At 43.6% G+C, this 15,790-nt stretch overlaps 1 protein-coding gene across 2 annotated transcripts; it reads right to left on the bottom strand.

Moving 5' to 3' along the window:
* Positions 1-365: 365 nt before the first annotated feature.
* SNRNP27 (small nuclear ribonucleoprotein U4/U6.U5 subunit 27) lies at positions 366-15,551 on the bottom strand. Of its 2 annotated transcripts, XR_008793893.1 has the most exons (7): positions 15,465-15,551; positions 13,851-13,971; positions 10,444-10,556; positions 9,867-9,946; positions 3,008-3,072; positions 602-763; positions 366-516 (listed from the first exon to the last, which is right to left on the bottom strand). XR_008793893.1 is itself a non-coding variant. In XM_056124753.1 (6 exons), exons 1-6 carry the CDS (start codon positions 15,496-15,498, stop codon positions 709-711), a joined length of 468 nt encoding a protein of 155 aa, XP_055980728.1. In that variant the 5' UTR covers positions 15,499-15,551; the 3' UTR covers positions 366-708. The 2 variants fall into 2 exon arrangements, 1 of the variants encoding a protein (XP_055980728.1); XM_056124753.1 differs by having other exon boundaries at positions 366-763.
* Between the last annotated feature and the right edge of the window lie 239 nt (positions 15,552-15,790).

Here is a 15,790-nt window from a genome sequence, read left to right on the forward strand (position 1 = left end):
TGGGGGAAAAAATACATATCCCAAAGAAAGTGGAAAGACACCAAATACTCAAATATTTAACATTTCTGGGTATAGCTTATAAGTGTTCTTTGGCTTTCTATTTTTTTTTAAACTTTTTAGTTTCTCCCATTTTTTGTTTTTTTTTTCTAGGAAGTATCTATTACTTTACGGGAGGGGGGAATCAATAGTACTTGCAGAAAAAAGACCCACAAAAAGCATAAAATTATACTTTTTCATTCTTCTCATTTTTAAACTATTTCTTCTCATTTTTAAACTATTAAGAATGATATCTAAATCTTTGATTTTAAAAAATGCAGGGAGATTCTTTTATTTAGTAATAAAAATATTTATCAAATACAAAAGGGTAGAAATATTGCTTTATTTGAGAAACTTACATCCAAATTACTTTCATGTGTTTTAAAAAGTCCTAATGAGCATCCAAGAAGAAAACATGTATAGCTTCCACAGGAATAAGGACAAAACAAGGGAGTTGATAATTACCCCCAAAAGTATTTCCTAAAAGAAAAAACGTAGTATTTAACCTTTCTTCTCTTCAGGCAAGGTAAGTGAACTACACACATCATAAATAAAGTTTTCTTACTTTACAAGGCAGAAGGACTGTGATCCTGTTTTGATGTCTATCATATACAAATACAAAATCCACTCTTCTGATCAAGGTGAGGGGGAGAAACCATTCTTTAACAATTCTTATGCAATGAAATCCAAAGGTCTGTTGAATCCGCCTTTTCGATTCATGTACTGCCTATGGGAAAAGAGAAGATTATTTTTAAATATTTCAATATGCACGGTCACGGTCCTCCCATTGTTCATCGATTTGCTCGAGCGGGCCCAGTACCGTCTCCATCTTTAAAATTTTCTGAGCTCCTCTCATTAATTACATGCTCTGACACCCTTCAACATCAACTTTCCAGGGGCAAAGCTTAGAGTATAAAGTCTTCAAGATTATACAGGGTTCAGTAAGGGAGTCTTTAACTTTCATTCTGAGAAGTCTTGGCCTCCTATGTGCAAAGTATGTATTGTACCGGAGCTACATCCCTGTCACTTACAAAAAGCCCCGGAAACTCATTTATTTTATGAAACAATAAACACCCATTTTAAGGAAACATTTCCAAAGTAGTCAACCATCAAGTGCATCCACTAGGGTGCTTAATGTGTCAGGAATCGAACAAGGGCTACAATGGCCATGGCTGCATCCACATGCAAAGTAAGCACCTTAACCTTTGTACTATCTCTCTGTAATCTATCTCTGTATCTATCTGTATTTATTGCTCTATCTATCTCTCTGTACTCTATGAATCTATCTCTTTGTACTGTATCTCTGGTCCAACATGCAGCATTTTCCAAATACAGGATGCATAACTAAGTTAACCAGAATACTAGACTTAGTAGTGATATAGGTAAAGGTTAAAACAATGCCTGACCGGCTGTTTCACTCAGGTGAGGCCCCTTCCCATCCCAAGGGACCCAGCCGCGGCAGCCGAAAACCTCCAGAATTCAATCACCACCATTCTCACGGCCGCTCTCCACACTTGGGCCGAGCCTCACCCATGAGCGAACCTATTCCTGGACCTCATACCACCCATTCTCCAAGAGTAGTACCACACCACATTTTATAGGGTTTAAAGTAGGAGGCAACCAATCTTAGAAGGAAATATTTTTTACATATATATATATATATAAATAAAAGCACACAAGGCTCAACCTTTAACAACATGTTAGTGATTTCTTATAGAAGGGCTTATTGGCTCCTGAGTGAAATACAACAATCTTCACACACTTTCCTCTAAGGAAAATTTTTGGGGGCATTTTCAGCAGTTTTTCATAACAAACAATACAAAATTAATTATTTTGGTTCCTATTTGGGGCTTAGTTGGGGTTCAGGATGGAAACATCCGAAATATGGTGGTGGGAAGATATAATGGTGATGGGATTGGTGTTCAAGCATTAAATGTAATCAAATTGTGAACTACTTTGTAAAATAAAAAAATTTTGAAAAAAATCAAACAATGCCCAATTTCTTTTCCATTCATTAGGAATTAAGTAATTTCCTTTTCTTTTCTTTCTTTTTTTTTTTGAGAGGCATCTCCAGTGATCCTTGGAAGCCAGGGAACACTCCTGGCAATATATGCTAAAGCAGTGAGGGCCTGGTGAATCAGTGCAGAGACTGATATACTGGGGCCACTGGGACCTCTTCAGCAATGTTTGGGATTGGCGCCACTCCTGGGGTACTCAGGGGTCACCAGGGTGACCCATACAGCAGTGTATGGGTCATGCTATGCTGGGGACCGATCTTGTGGTGCATGGATGACATGAGCTCCTGTTCTCTGAGCTATCTTCTTGGTTCCACAGTGAGGCTTCAAGTATGGATCAGTTTGTTTTGTGGTATTAATAAAACTTTCAATAAGTATATACATAACAGGATATAGCTACAGCTGAAATCTATATACATAGTTTTTTTTTTTTTAAGTCTGGGCTCAGGGCTTACTCCTGGTTCTGTGCTCAGGTGTCACTCCTGATGGGACTTGCGGGACCCTATTAAGTATCAGGGATCAAACCTGGGTTAGCAACATAACAGGCAAAATACTGTACCCTCAGGCCCCCTGAAATATATTTTAAATTTCTAACTATAATGAAACCAAATCCTAAAGACTAAAACATTTGTTTTGTGGAATGTATACATCAACACCAAGGTCTCACAAAGAAAATTAAAACAAGGGATGGAGTCTGGGGATGTGGCTCAATGGTAGTGTGAAAGCCCTGCATATTGGAAGCCCTGGATTGGATCTCTGGCACTGTATTTAAAACAAAACAAATAAAAAAGCATATTAACTGTTAAAAATAAAACACACACACACACACACACACACACACACACACACACAAACCCTGCTACATTCCTAAAAACACAATTATCTGAAAATAAATTCTTTCCCAACCACATAATTTATATCATCAGTTCCAACCCCTCAATGTGGGTTTTGCATACCTGTACTTCCTCTTCTGGGACACATTGATGGCATAGGCATTTACAGAGCCATCCACCTTTTTCCCCTATGGAAAAGCAGTAAGCAAATATAAAAATCAAGTATGACGTTTTAAATGCTCAAAGAGTTTGATCCGAAAACAAACAAAAATGGCAAGATCATTTCTGAAACTAGTAGTTCAATGAAAGAAAAGAGAAATTTTCAGATCCTGATGTTATTTCACCAACTCCAAGCACTCACAATTTGATAATCATACATAAAGTAGGCAGCTGATATAATATCCAAATGAATAGACATTCATGCTATGTGTATTATGGGCAAAACAATCACAAATCATCCTGTTATTCGTCGATTGCCTCCAGCAGGCCCCAGTAACGTCTCCTTCATCCTAGCCCTGAGATTATATTCAAGGCTCTTTAGGAGAATGAGACCCATCATTGTTACTGGTATTTGGCATATTGGGTATGCCACAGGGAGGTTGCCAGACTCTGCCGTGTGGGCAGGCTACATTCGGTAGCCTGCCAGTTTGTCCAAAGTAGGAATGAGATAATAAGATGTCATACTGGTTTTTATAGTCTCTGAGTCTTGGCCGTTGATGGGATTACACGGCGCCAGGGGGCTAGTTGGTGGGTGTGACTTGTGATTGTGATTTGTGATTGTATTATGGGCAAGGCCTGTAGGGGAACAAATTCTTTGAAACCAAATACATGTTAGGGCTATATTCTCTAGAGAAACTCACATTCAGTAAAGTTTACTATATGACCTCAGTAAGCATTCTTAACGAAGAGCTGAAACAGTCACCATCGAAATCACTTTTTGGCACTGGTGTTGCTATTTTGACTTTTATATAAAGGTAAAGGTAAAGGCCCTCCTGTTGTTCATTGATTTGCTCGAGCGGGCCCAGTAACGTCTCCATTGGAGACTTTGTTGTTACTGTGTCTGGCATATCAAATACTCTTGGTAGCTTGCCGGGCTCTCCGAGAGGGGCGGAGGAATCGAACTCGGGTCGGCCATGTTGGCTGCGTGCAAGGCAAACGCCCTACCGCTGAGCTATCGCTCCAGACTTTTATATAAAGAATCAGAATACAAAATTATATTTTTATAATAACAAACTGCACTGCACTGCCCTCCCTTTGTTCATCGATTTGCTCGAGTGGGCCCAGTAACTTCTCCATCGTGAGACCTGTGCAGGTGAGATACTCTTGGTAGCTTGCCGGGCTATAATATATAGAAATAATATTTTGCTGATACTTACGTCCTTTATATCTTGATTTATGTGACCCATTTACATTGTTTTACCTATTTTTTAAATTCCTTTATAGCTCTCCTAACCTAATCAACTTAGCTAACCTATTGCCTCATGCTACTGCTCATGTCTGTACCTCTTTCCCAATGCTCTCCAATTTTATTCTTGGAATGGTCGTCATTTATTTTTCAAAGCCCAATTCAAATGATCCAGTAGCTAAAAAGTACACATTTCTTTCCATGAAGTATTTGTGCCTTCCTTACCATACCCTCTATTTTCTACCTGGTATTATCATGGTATATATATAAATATTTTCTCCATGAGACAGTTCTTGAAAGAGGAATGCAGTTTCACATCTGCAGCAATCAATGCTTCACACACACTCCCATTCCCCCTATTGTAACTCATGGGACATCGGTAAACAAAGATTCTTTTCTTCTTTTGGTTTTGGTGTCAAATCTAGTGGTATTTTCAGGGCTGATCATGCCTCACAGTGCTTGGGGGACCTTATGTGGTTTTGGAGACTGACTCAGAGCCACTGCAAGGCAAGAACTTTACTCTCTATACTCTATCTCCAGCTCTCCAAAAAGAATTCAAAATAAATACACAACAGGTAAAAGGGTGAGGGATATTTAAAGTGATTAAAATGAATATATTTATCTTATTTTTTGTTTTGGGGCCACACCTGGCAATGCTCAGAGGATACTCATGGCGGTGTTTGGGCCCCCATGTGGGATCCTAGGGATTGAACCTAAGTGCCAGGGAAGCACCCTACCCACTGTGCTATCTCTCTGGCCTGATCTCATTTTTATATACCCGTTTTTCATTACATTTGGGGGGAGAGTGGTATTACTGAATAAATTATTTGAGGTATAGGATCTTTCTTTGTTTTTGGCCACACCCAGCAGTGCGCAGGACTTACTTCTGGGCTCTATGCTCAGGGATCACTCTTAGAGGTGGTAGGGGGACCACATCCAGTAATAGGTTTCAGACCTGGGTTAGCATCATGCAAGGCAAGTTCCTTTCTCACTTGTGCTATCTCTCCAGTCCCAAGGTATAGAATTTTGACCATGCAAGAACATAAAGTAGGGGGGTAAAGAGATAGTACAGAGGGAAGAGTGCATGTCATGCAACGTAGCCAACCCAGATTCAATCCCCCACATCCTCTATGGTTTCCCTAAACAATGCCAGGAGTTAATTCCTGAGTGCAAAGCCAGGAATAACCCCTGAACATAACATGGCTGGGTATGTCCCCTCCCCCCCGAATAAAATTTGGGGGGAGGACATACCAAAAAAAAGCCCAAAACAACCAAAAAACCCCAAAAACACAGAAGGTAGGTAGGACCTTAAAAACAGGCTTAGAAGAGGGTATGGTGCCGCCAACAGGTCAATCTGTACCTGTGAGGCGAGTGTATCAGCAGCCTGATGGCACCTTCAGACTTCCAGATACCCCAAAATTGCTGCTGTTCCTTTGGCCACACAACAAAAACTTGGGGCAAAGTTTACCAGAAAAGTAAACAGCCAAAAGTTAGGTTTGTGGGAGACACACCCACAAAACACCTCTGGTTCAGCTATATAATTGGAGGCATGGCCTCTCTGGTTCCTGATCGAAATGCTTAACGGCCATGATCCCAGAGACTCAGAAATGAATCTTGGAATCCAAAGGCTTTTGGCAGAAATGCATCCTGTGCCTGCAGTAGGTTACTGATGCTGGGCCACCCCAGGTGGGAATAGGTTTCGTGCCTTGGCCTGTTTGTTCCCCCTGGCGGCCCGATGGCCGCCATCCTCTAGAGGCCACTGGACAGTCAGGTTTGGGCCCGCAGTGACGAGACACGTGGGGCCTCACAGGATGGGGTTGGAGCTGGCCCTTTCCTCCCCACCCCAAGGAGACCCCAAGTTGCCACCCATGAACGGCTTCTCTAGCTCCTGATCAAACTGCTTAATGGCCATGATCCCAGAGACTCAGAAACAAATCTCAAAACCCAGCGGCTTTTGGCAGAAATGCGTCCGGACCACGCAGTAGGTCACTGTTGCCGGGCCACCCCAGGAGGAAAAGGGTGCTGTTCCTCCACCTGCTCCCCCTTGGCGGTTCGGTGGCTGCCATCCTCCAAAGGCCTTTGGACAGTCAGGTTTGGGCCTTCAGTGACAAGACACGTGGGGCCTCACGGGATGGGAGTGGAGGTGGCCCTTTCCTCCCCATCCCAACAAGACCCCAATTTGCTGCCACGAACAGGCTCTCCGTCTCCTGATTAAGCTGCTTAATGGCTATGATCCAAGAGACTCAGGAACAAATCTTGGGAACCCAGCAGGTTTTGGTAGAAATTCCTCCAGATTTAATTGTTAAAATTTCGGAATTTCAAAATCGCATGGTCACTACTGCAGCTGCGCGACATCATATGCTATTCCTAAACAGCAATAGAAAACAAATTGTCTACTGTTGCCTTTTCAGCAGATCTGAGTGTTGGGGCAAAATCCCAAATAATAATGGTGGGTCTGGTGTCAAAATATTGAATGTAATCAAAGTAGAGAGTGAGTAATGTGGAAATCATCTGCCCCACAGGTAGGGGGAAGGTGTGGGATGGGGGTATACTGGGGTTTTTGGTGGTGGAGAATGGGCACTGGTGAAGGGACGGGTGTTTCATTGTATGATCAAGACTTAAACCCGAAAGCTTTGTAACTGCTCTAACGGTGATTCAATAAATAAAATTATAAAAAAAAAATTAAAAAAAAAGTAAGGTGGAGTTCATGCCCAATTCAGTCAGCCTAATCAGTGGCTGAATAGGAGTACTCCTACATTTAAAAAAAAAAAGGAGTTTAGAAAAAGACGTACATGATGCTAATCTTTTTACTAGATTAAATTCCTAAAGTCTTATTTTTGAAGATAATTTACAGAGTTACATATGGCAAGTCCTATTTTTATAATCTATTTTTATAATCTGCTAATAAACATAACCAAACTTTTGAAGTTTCATAGAATTTTAAAATGGAAGGGAAAATAAATGACTACAATGATACAGAAAAAAAGGTCAAACCATAGATCAATGATATATTCTAAGACACACATAACTGAAAAATATAAACAAGCTTGAGGCTATATAGACATAAAGCCAACTACCTATGAACTAAAATTGTATCTTTGAGGATGTCATGAAAAAAAATTGATATCAAGGCTAGAGATAAGAGTACAAGGGGTAAGCTGCTTACATTGCACACAGCCAATGTTGAATCACCCCAGGGTTGAATCCTGGCACCCCATTCCACCTCCCCAGCCCCTGCCCACCTCCCAGCCCCTTCGGGAGTGAACCATGAGCACCACGGGAGTGGCCCCAAAACAAAAACAAACAAAAAATTGATACCATTTAAAAGCTTGAGGAATGGGGTCCAATCATTGAAGGTGCTTGCAAGAGTAGGGCTGAGTTTGATCCCTGGTGCTTTCCATACGTCTGAGCACCATCAGAGCTGTTTTTGGTACCCCTAACACTGCTATGATCTCTGGTAATGGCCAGGTATGAGCAAGCAAAGCAACTGAAACATGGGAGAAATTCAACCAGCAGTTTGATCCCCCAGCAAGCTGTGTTCAGCACCACAGCAACCTTCTGCGAGCACTACAAACAGAATGTATGCTACACAATGGGAAGAGGGTGACCCATTAAGCACATGCACAAGCATAAGTTAAATGTGTGAATGAGCACCACTACCGATCACCACACCAAGCACGTGACTCCTGGTCATAGAGGCAACAGCAGCAACACAGGGAAAGAAGTGGGAGTAGGTAGGTGGGGTATAAGTGGGGGGGAGGGGGAAGCAGATATAATTTGTTCTTATGGCACTTTGATAATTTTTGTGCTACTTTTTATTTATTTTTTATTAGTGAAACACCATGAGGTACAGTTGTAGACTTACAAACTTTCGTGCTTGGGTTTCAGTTATACAATGATCGAGTACCCATCCCTCTACCAGTGCCCATTCTCCACCATTATTTTTAATTTTTTTTTTTTTTTTGCTTTTTGGGTCACACCCAGCCGAAGCTCAGGGGTTACTCCTGGCTCTGCACTCAGAAATCACTCCTGGCGGTGAATGGGGGACCAGATGGGATGCTGGGAATTGAACCTGGGTCGGCCGTATGCAAGGCAAACGCCCTACCAGCTGTGCTATTGCTCCAGCCCCAATTTTATTATTATTTTTATTAGTGAAACACCATGAGGAACAGTTGTAGACTTACAAATTTTTGTGCTTGGGTTTCAGTTATACAATGATCGAGTACCCATCCCTCCTCCAGTGTCCATTCTCTACCAGTACTTTTAATTTTTAACCAAAATTTCCCTTTATAAACAAATGCATTCAGCCCAAAGTATTTTTTTTTCCTTTTTGGGTCACACCCGGCGATGCACAGGGGTTACTCCTGGCTCTGCACTCAGGAGTTACTCCTGGTGGTGCTCAGGAAACCATATGGGATGCTGGGAATCGAACCCAGGTTGGTCGCGTGCAAGGCAAATGCCCTACCTGCTGTGCTATCTCTCCAGCCCCCCAAAGAATGGGGTTTTTTGTCACTTGCTTGTTTTTGGACCAAACTCAGAGGAGCATGAGGGATTATGTGGTACTAGGCTCCAGTGCGCAAATAATGAACTCCAGTGCTTTGCGCTATCTCCCTGGCCCCACAGACAATAACTGAAAATACAGTATACCTGTATTTTGGCATCGAATTCTCAGGGATTTCAAACATAATATTAAGTATTAAACAGAATTATTTTAAGTATTAAACAAGAGATAAAAATTCTAGTAAGACTCCCATAAACATTCATTTATCATTGCTTTTTTGTTTTGTTTTGACCATACATAGTGGTACTCAGGGCTCAATCCTCTCTCTGTGCTGAGGGGTCACTTCTGGTGGTGTGCAGAGGACCCCATATATGGTGTTGGAGAGCAAACCCGGGTCAGTAACATGCAAAGCAAATTCCTTACCCCTGTACTATATATCTCCTGCCCAAAGGCTGCTTTACTTTAAAGTTAATTTTATTTACACATATATACTAATAAGAAATTCCATTTAGAAAATATTCTTTGGAAAAACAAAAGAGAATTCATTATATTCAAGAAAAAAGCCTGAGATAAAAATTACATTACATTTCAAAACAATGTTTACATAAGCATTTCTGAGAACTTATTCTCAGTTTTCTTAACTTAAATAGTCAGGGCTATACATTGTCATTTTAAAAAAAGCAAAAAAAAAAAAACAATACAACGAAGAGAAATCTCATTTGAAAAGTTGCTTAGTAGAGCACTGAACTGTCTGACCCAGTTGACTGACTGAGTACAGCTCGAAGTGGATCCCAGATTCCCTTAGCACCACTATGGGGAGTCCCCAACAAATTGAGCAAAGAAAGTTTCATAATGGGAGAGGGTATCAAACGTCACATACCTGGGGTTTTCAGTGGATTCATTCTCATGTGTGAGGGGCTCAACTCGAGCCTCACACAGATGTCTTATCTTTTAATCAAATAAATTGGTATCAACAGAAGAGATCACTGGTGATTATAATAAAACACGTAAAAGTGAAACAATTGTAACGGACTCATTCTAATCATAATCCTTAACTGGCTATATGTTTTACTTACTTTTGTAGAATCAAAGGAGGCAAATCCCATTAATTTCATCATTTCTATTTCTTCCTCAGTTTTGCCCTCTAAGTCTTCCTCTGCAAAACATAATTTTAAAAACTCATTTCATAGCTATAGAAGTGACAAAAGACAAATCATTCCATTTCATCAGTAAAAACTATACAAAACAATTAGCTAAATATACAAAATTATTTTTAAAAAATTCCTCCTCAATTTGGACATAATTTAACTTAAAATGCAAAGAGAAAATGTATTCTCCATCCTTCTTCCTCACAGAAAACTGCTTAAAGAGACAAGGTTGGGGAACTTAAAAAGGATCACCTTTACTATCTGTTCATGACACTCATTTGGAAGATATTACCCAAACAGAGTATTTTCCAGTTTTTAACTGTTCTTGCTATTATTAGGAGCACTGCAGATAATGAGCAATTCACCAAGATACAGTTAAAACAAAATCTTAATTATATACAATGAAACTGTGAAAAACAATATTAGAATGTCATAAGCTTTAAAAATTTTATCATGGCTGAACTTCTAAACCAAGCTATACTTTTCCTTTATCAAATGACTTTACCGGTAATCTGCCGTTCTTTGTTCTTTGTGTCTTTTGTTTCTTTCTTTTCATCATCTCTTCTTTCTTTCAGTCGGGAAGGGGAAGGAGATGTAGATCTATGTCGTCTTGGGGATCTAATATTTAGTAAGCAAAGATGTCAGAGACATTCTTGGCACTTGTGTCCCCTTAGCACAGACTAATTGTGTCTGAACAATGAAAGATCAAAAATGCAGGCTGCAGAAAACCAGTAGTTCACTCCCCATAGAAAAATAAGGAAGTTGGGGAGCTGGGGTGATAGCACAGTGGGTAGGGCATTTGCCTTGCAACAGGGCTAACCCGGGTTCAATTCCCAGCATCCCATATGGTCTGCTGAGCACCGCCAGGAGTGATTCCTGAGTGCAGAGCCAGGAGTAACCCCTGAGCACCTCCGGGTGTGACTCAAAAGGAAAAAAAAAAAAAGGAAGTCAGTTCTGTTTTTTTTTTTATTTTTATTAGTGAAACACCATGAGGTACAGTTGTAGACTTATAAATTTTTGTGCTTGGGTTTCAATTATACAATGATCAAATACCCATCCCTCCACCAGTGCCCATTTTCCACCACCATGGATCCCAGTATCCCTCCCACCCCCATCCCCCCCATCCCCCCCTGCCTCTGTGGCAGGGCATTCCCTTTTGTTCTCTCTCTCCTTTTGGGTGTTGTGGTCTGCAAAAGAGGCATTGAGTGGCAATCATTTTCGGTCCATAGTTTACTTTCAACATGCATCTCCCATCCTGGGAGGATCCTCCAAACACCCTTTATTTGGTGCTCCCTTCTCTATCTGAGCTGCTCTTTACCCTAGAATGCCCAGCTGGCCTCTAAGCCATGGAGTAATTCTCCTGGTACTGATCTCCGCTATTCTTGGGTATTAATCTCCTATTTTGTTACTTTATGTCCCCCAGATGAATACAATCTTTCTATGTTTATCCCTCTCTTTCTGACTCATTTTTGCTTAACATGATACTTTCCATGTAGTACCACTTGTATGTAAATTTCATGACTTCATCTTTTCTAACAGCTACATAGTACTCCATTGTGTAGATATACTAAAGTTTCTTTAACCAGTCATCTGTTCTCAGGCACTCAGGTTTTTTCCAGATTCTGGCTATTGTAAAGAGTGCTGCAATGAACAAACAAGTGCAGATGTCACTTCGACTATACATTTTTGCCTCTCTGGGATCTGAGTTTTAACAACAACAAAAAAATCAGTCTACGTCTCAATCATCAGTCTCTGTATTTACAGAAAGAAAAAAATTTTTAAAAGTAGAAAAATGGGGGCTGGAACGATAGCACAGCGGGTAGGGCATCTGCCTTGCACGTGGCCGACCTGGGTTCTATTCCAAGCATCCCATGTAGTCCCCTGAGCACCGCTAGGAGTAATTTCTGAGTACATGAACCAGGAGGAACTCCTGTGCATTGCCGGGTGTGACCCAAAAAGCAACAACAACAACAACAACAAAAAAAAAGGTAGAAAAATGTTTGTTTTGGGAGTTTTTTGGTTTGTTTTGTGGCCATAGCCACCTGTGCTCAGGGGGCCATATACAGTGCCAGGGACTGATCAGAAATTGGCCAAGTACAAGTGTCTAACCCCTGTGCTATTTATCTGGCCTGTAAAATATATGCTTTTAAAAATCACACAAAAGCTTAAAAGTTGATCTAAATATCAATTCACATGTTTTTGTTTTATTTGGGGGAGGAGGTGTAATTTGGGCAATAACAGTGCTTAGAGCTTTCTCCTGGCTTTGAGCTCAGGGATCACTCCTGGTGGTGCTCAGGAGACCATATACAGTGCTGGTGATGGAAACTGGGTTGCATGTAAGTCAAGTGCCTTATCTGCTATGCTATCTCTCAGGGCCCCAACTGATACTAAGAATCTAGAGTCTTGGGAGCAATAGCACAGCGGGTAGGACGTTTGCCTTGCACACGGCCAGTCCAGGTTCAATTCCCAGCATCTCATATGGTCCCCTGAGCACTGTCAGGAGTAATTCCTGAGTGCAGAGCCAGGAGTAACCCCTGTGCATTGCTGGGTATGACCCCCCCCCCCCAAAAAAAAAGAAAAAAGAAAAGAATCAAAGAGTCTGGGCGAGGGATATAGATCAAAGGGCTAGAACACATGATAGGCATGAGGTGGCCCTTGGTTCAATTCTTGTCACTATAGGGTCTCCCAAGAACTACAGGGTTGGTCCTGATGCCTCTAGCATCACTAGGCAGAGTATTGCAGGCATGTCCCCTGGGGCTCCCTGCATACTGCTTAAGATGTCCCCCAAAGAAAAGGAACCAAGTTCATTTCTAAGTTCTCCCAAGAGCTTGCATTCTTGCCTGGAGAGAGACGATGGATGGCATACATACTTTTGCATGCAAGAGGACAAGATTCAGTCCGGGCACTGCATGGAGTCCCAGGAGCATGGAGTCAGAAGTCCCTGAGCACCTCTGATATGGTCTCAAAAAACCGAACAAAGCCAAAAAAAAAAAAGGATTTTGAGGAATACCACTGAAGAATAATGAAGCAGCTAAGAGCAGGGGCTTTTTAATCTTTCTCCACTCAAAACCCTTTTTCAGCTAAAAAATACAATACAGGTGAGAGCTGCCAGAAATGCCTTAGATTCATTACAGATAATTTTGAATTAACATGTGATGGCTGCAAACTCAAAAACCAGATTTCTCCACAGTCAGTTTATGCATTGGGTAGCGTCCCACAGTTTAAGCAGCGAGGGCTTAAAGCACCCATTATGTGTTCAAATCCCCAGTGTCCCATATGCAACCACCAAGCGTGATCCTGGCTGCTCTGATGTTTGAGCCTCTCAGTCTTGCTGTCTGCCACCCACCCAGGGCATTGCAGACAATTTTGAGGTGACTACCACCAATAGGTGTAAGCACCATAAAAAGGGGTGTGCCCCCTGCAAGCACCACAATCAAGTGTGAGGGGCTGGAGAGACTGCAGTGGGTAAGGCACCTGCTCTACAAGCTGCTGACCCACGTTTGATCCCCAGCACTCTGTATGGTCCCCTTGAGCCCAAGAAAGAAAGAAGGGAAGGGAAGGAGACCGGAAGGGTGGGGGGGGGGGGGAGGAGTGGAAATGAAAAGGGAAGGAAAATGAAAAGGATAAAGGGAAAAGAAAAGGGAAAACAGAAAGGGGAACGGGAAAGAGAAGGAAAAATGAAAAATAAAAGGAAAAAGGGAAAGGTAAATGAGAGTGTTTAAAGGGAAAGGGTAAAGGGAAAGGAAAAAAGGACAGGGAAAGGGCAATAAAGTGTGAGTCTTTCAGCGAGGAAGTGTGACTTGTGGCCAGTACACATGTGAGCACTGGCCAAGCCCCACACATTTTTCAAAGGTGGACCAGGACTTTCTCTGAGCTTTTGTAATCAAACTTGTGGTAATGTTCTCTATTTACCTGGAGCGTCTTCTGTGCGGGGATCGAGAGCGGCTCCTTCTCCGGTCTCTCTCCCTGGACCGGGACCTTTCTCGGCGTCTGCGTTCCCTCTCCCGGGACGTAGACCGGGACCGCCTACGCTCTAGAAAGTTAATGCAAAAAATTCCAGAGCCGAAAATTATCTAAAAACAACTACAGCAGCACTGCCCAGTATGATGGGAACCATGTTCTCAGGCACGCTTCTTAAAAAGCTGAAAACAAACAAAACAGCCAAGTGCAAACTAATTTTTTTTGTTGTTGTTTTCGTTTTGGGGCGACAACTGGTGGTGCTCAGGACTTACCCCTAGCTCTGCACTCTAGGAGGAACTTGGGGGGGGTCCGTATGGGATACCAGGGATGAAACTAGGGTCTCTGCCGCGTCCAAGGCAAATATCCTACCTGCTATGCTATCATTCCAATTCCACGTGCATTTAATGTTAAAAACATGTATTTGACCCAATATATCCAAACTACCATCATCTCAACCAGGTATCACTGTAGCACTGTCCTCCCGTTGTTCATCGACTTGCTCGAGCGGGCCCAGTAACATCTCCATCCTTGAGACTTGTTACTGCGTTTGGCATATTAAATACGTCACGGGTAGCTTGCCAGGCTTTGCCGTGCGGGTGAGATACTCTCAGTAGCAAACCTTTTTCCCCTCTTCATCCTAAATCAAGGAAATCCAGGGTCCATTCTATACTAAGCAGCACTTTACAACCCAACCAAGAACATTTTAAGTTCTCAATGGCCTGCGTGGCTCGTATTTACCTAGCCCTCTCCCCCCACAGCCCCCATTTTTTGGGTTGGGTGGGGGGAGGCGGCTGGATCTGGGTCACACCCAGAGGGCTCAGGGTGTCCGGGATCTAACCCGGGTTGGCTGCAATTCGGAAAAAGCAAAGCCAAGCGCCTTGCCCGCGATACTCTTTTTCCCATCTACAACTTAAAAAAAAATCAACCAACCAATCAGAGCTTTACTAGTAGGTGATTCTACAACACCTCCCCAAATCTTAAAAGTGAGCCAGGTGTTGGGAGGTGGGTGGGGAGCAGAACCAAGCTTGGAAGCGACACTACCCTGATGGAAGCTGTCGGGTCCCCTCTATCAGCTGCGCCTTCTCCAAAGCCTAGTTCCAAAGCCCGAGCCCGGGGCGTCAGGAGCGCGGTCGGCACCGCGGGACGCGGCTCCATCCTTACAGGGAGGTGACGGTCTCAGTGGTGCCCTAACGGGAGCCGAGACGCGGAGAGGGCGGGTGATGGGCGGGTGATTGGCACACGGTCCCCGGATGCTGGCGGCGGGAAAGCGCGGTTCTCACCCCCTCTCCCTCAGTGTTCCTCTCTCCAGGCCGTGAGGATAATTAAAGTCACGGCGGGACAGGGTCGGGGGACCCCTTCGGGCGTGCGAACGCGGGTGTGCGGGGATGAGGCCGCGTCCCTCCGGGACGAGCGGGCCCGGGCGTCCCTCTCCAGCCCAAACGGTTCTTTCCTTCCGGAGAAAAGAGGCAAAAGCCGCTTCTCTCCGTAAGAACAGGAAAAAGCTCGCGGGCGGGACGGGCCCCACACCCCCCACCTCGCCCCCCCCCCCGGGGTGCCCGGACTCACCCCTCCGCGGGGAGCGGCTACGGCTGCGACCCATCCGGAGGCCTCCCGCGCAGCGCGCCGCCCCGGAAGCGACGGCAGCGACTTCCGGCAGGGAGCGCCCTCGCTTCCGCCTCCGGCTCGGAAACCGTCGACACGGCGCCCCCGGGTTCCGACTCCGCCGGAAGCCCGCCCGGAAGCCGGTGTTTCTCGGACCTGAAAGTCGGCTGGAAACCTGACAGTCTTCTCCGAGAGCTCCTTGACCCGACTTTGCGGGTGACTGCTTCGTTTGCCTTGCCCACGTGGCGGCATTAAAACGCGACACTTGGGGCTGAAGCGATAGCCCAGCG

This window comes from Sorex fumeus, unplaced genomic scaffold, assembly GCF_029834395.1.
Source record: "Sorex fumeus unplaced genomic scaffold, SorFum_2.1 ptg000006l, whole genome shotgun sequence".
In the NCBI taxonomy this organism is placed as follows: domain Eukaryota; kingdom Metazoa; phylum Chordata; class Mammalia; order Eulipotyphla; family Soricidae; genus Sorex; species Sorex fumeus.

Excerpts from the sequence above, each read along its gene's own strand:
- SNRNP27 (XM_056124753.1), bottom strand. The coding sequence starts at position 15,498 with ATGGGTCGCAGCCGTAGCCGCTCCCCGCGGAGGG. Across the intron at positions 9,947-10,443 it reads CAAAGAACGGCAGATTACCG|AGGAAGACTTAGAGGGCAAA; the intron begins GTAAAGTCATTT and ends TATGTTTTGCAG. Across the intron at positions 764-3,007 it reads TCCCAGAAGAGGAAGTACAG|GCAGTACATGAATCGAAAAG; the intron begins GTATGCAAAACC and ends CTTTTCCCATAG.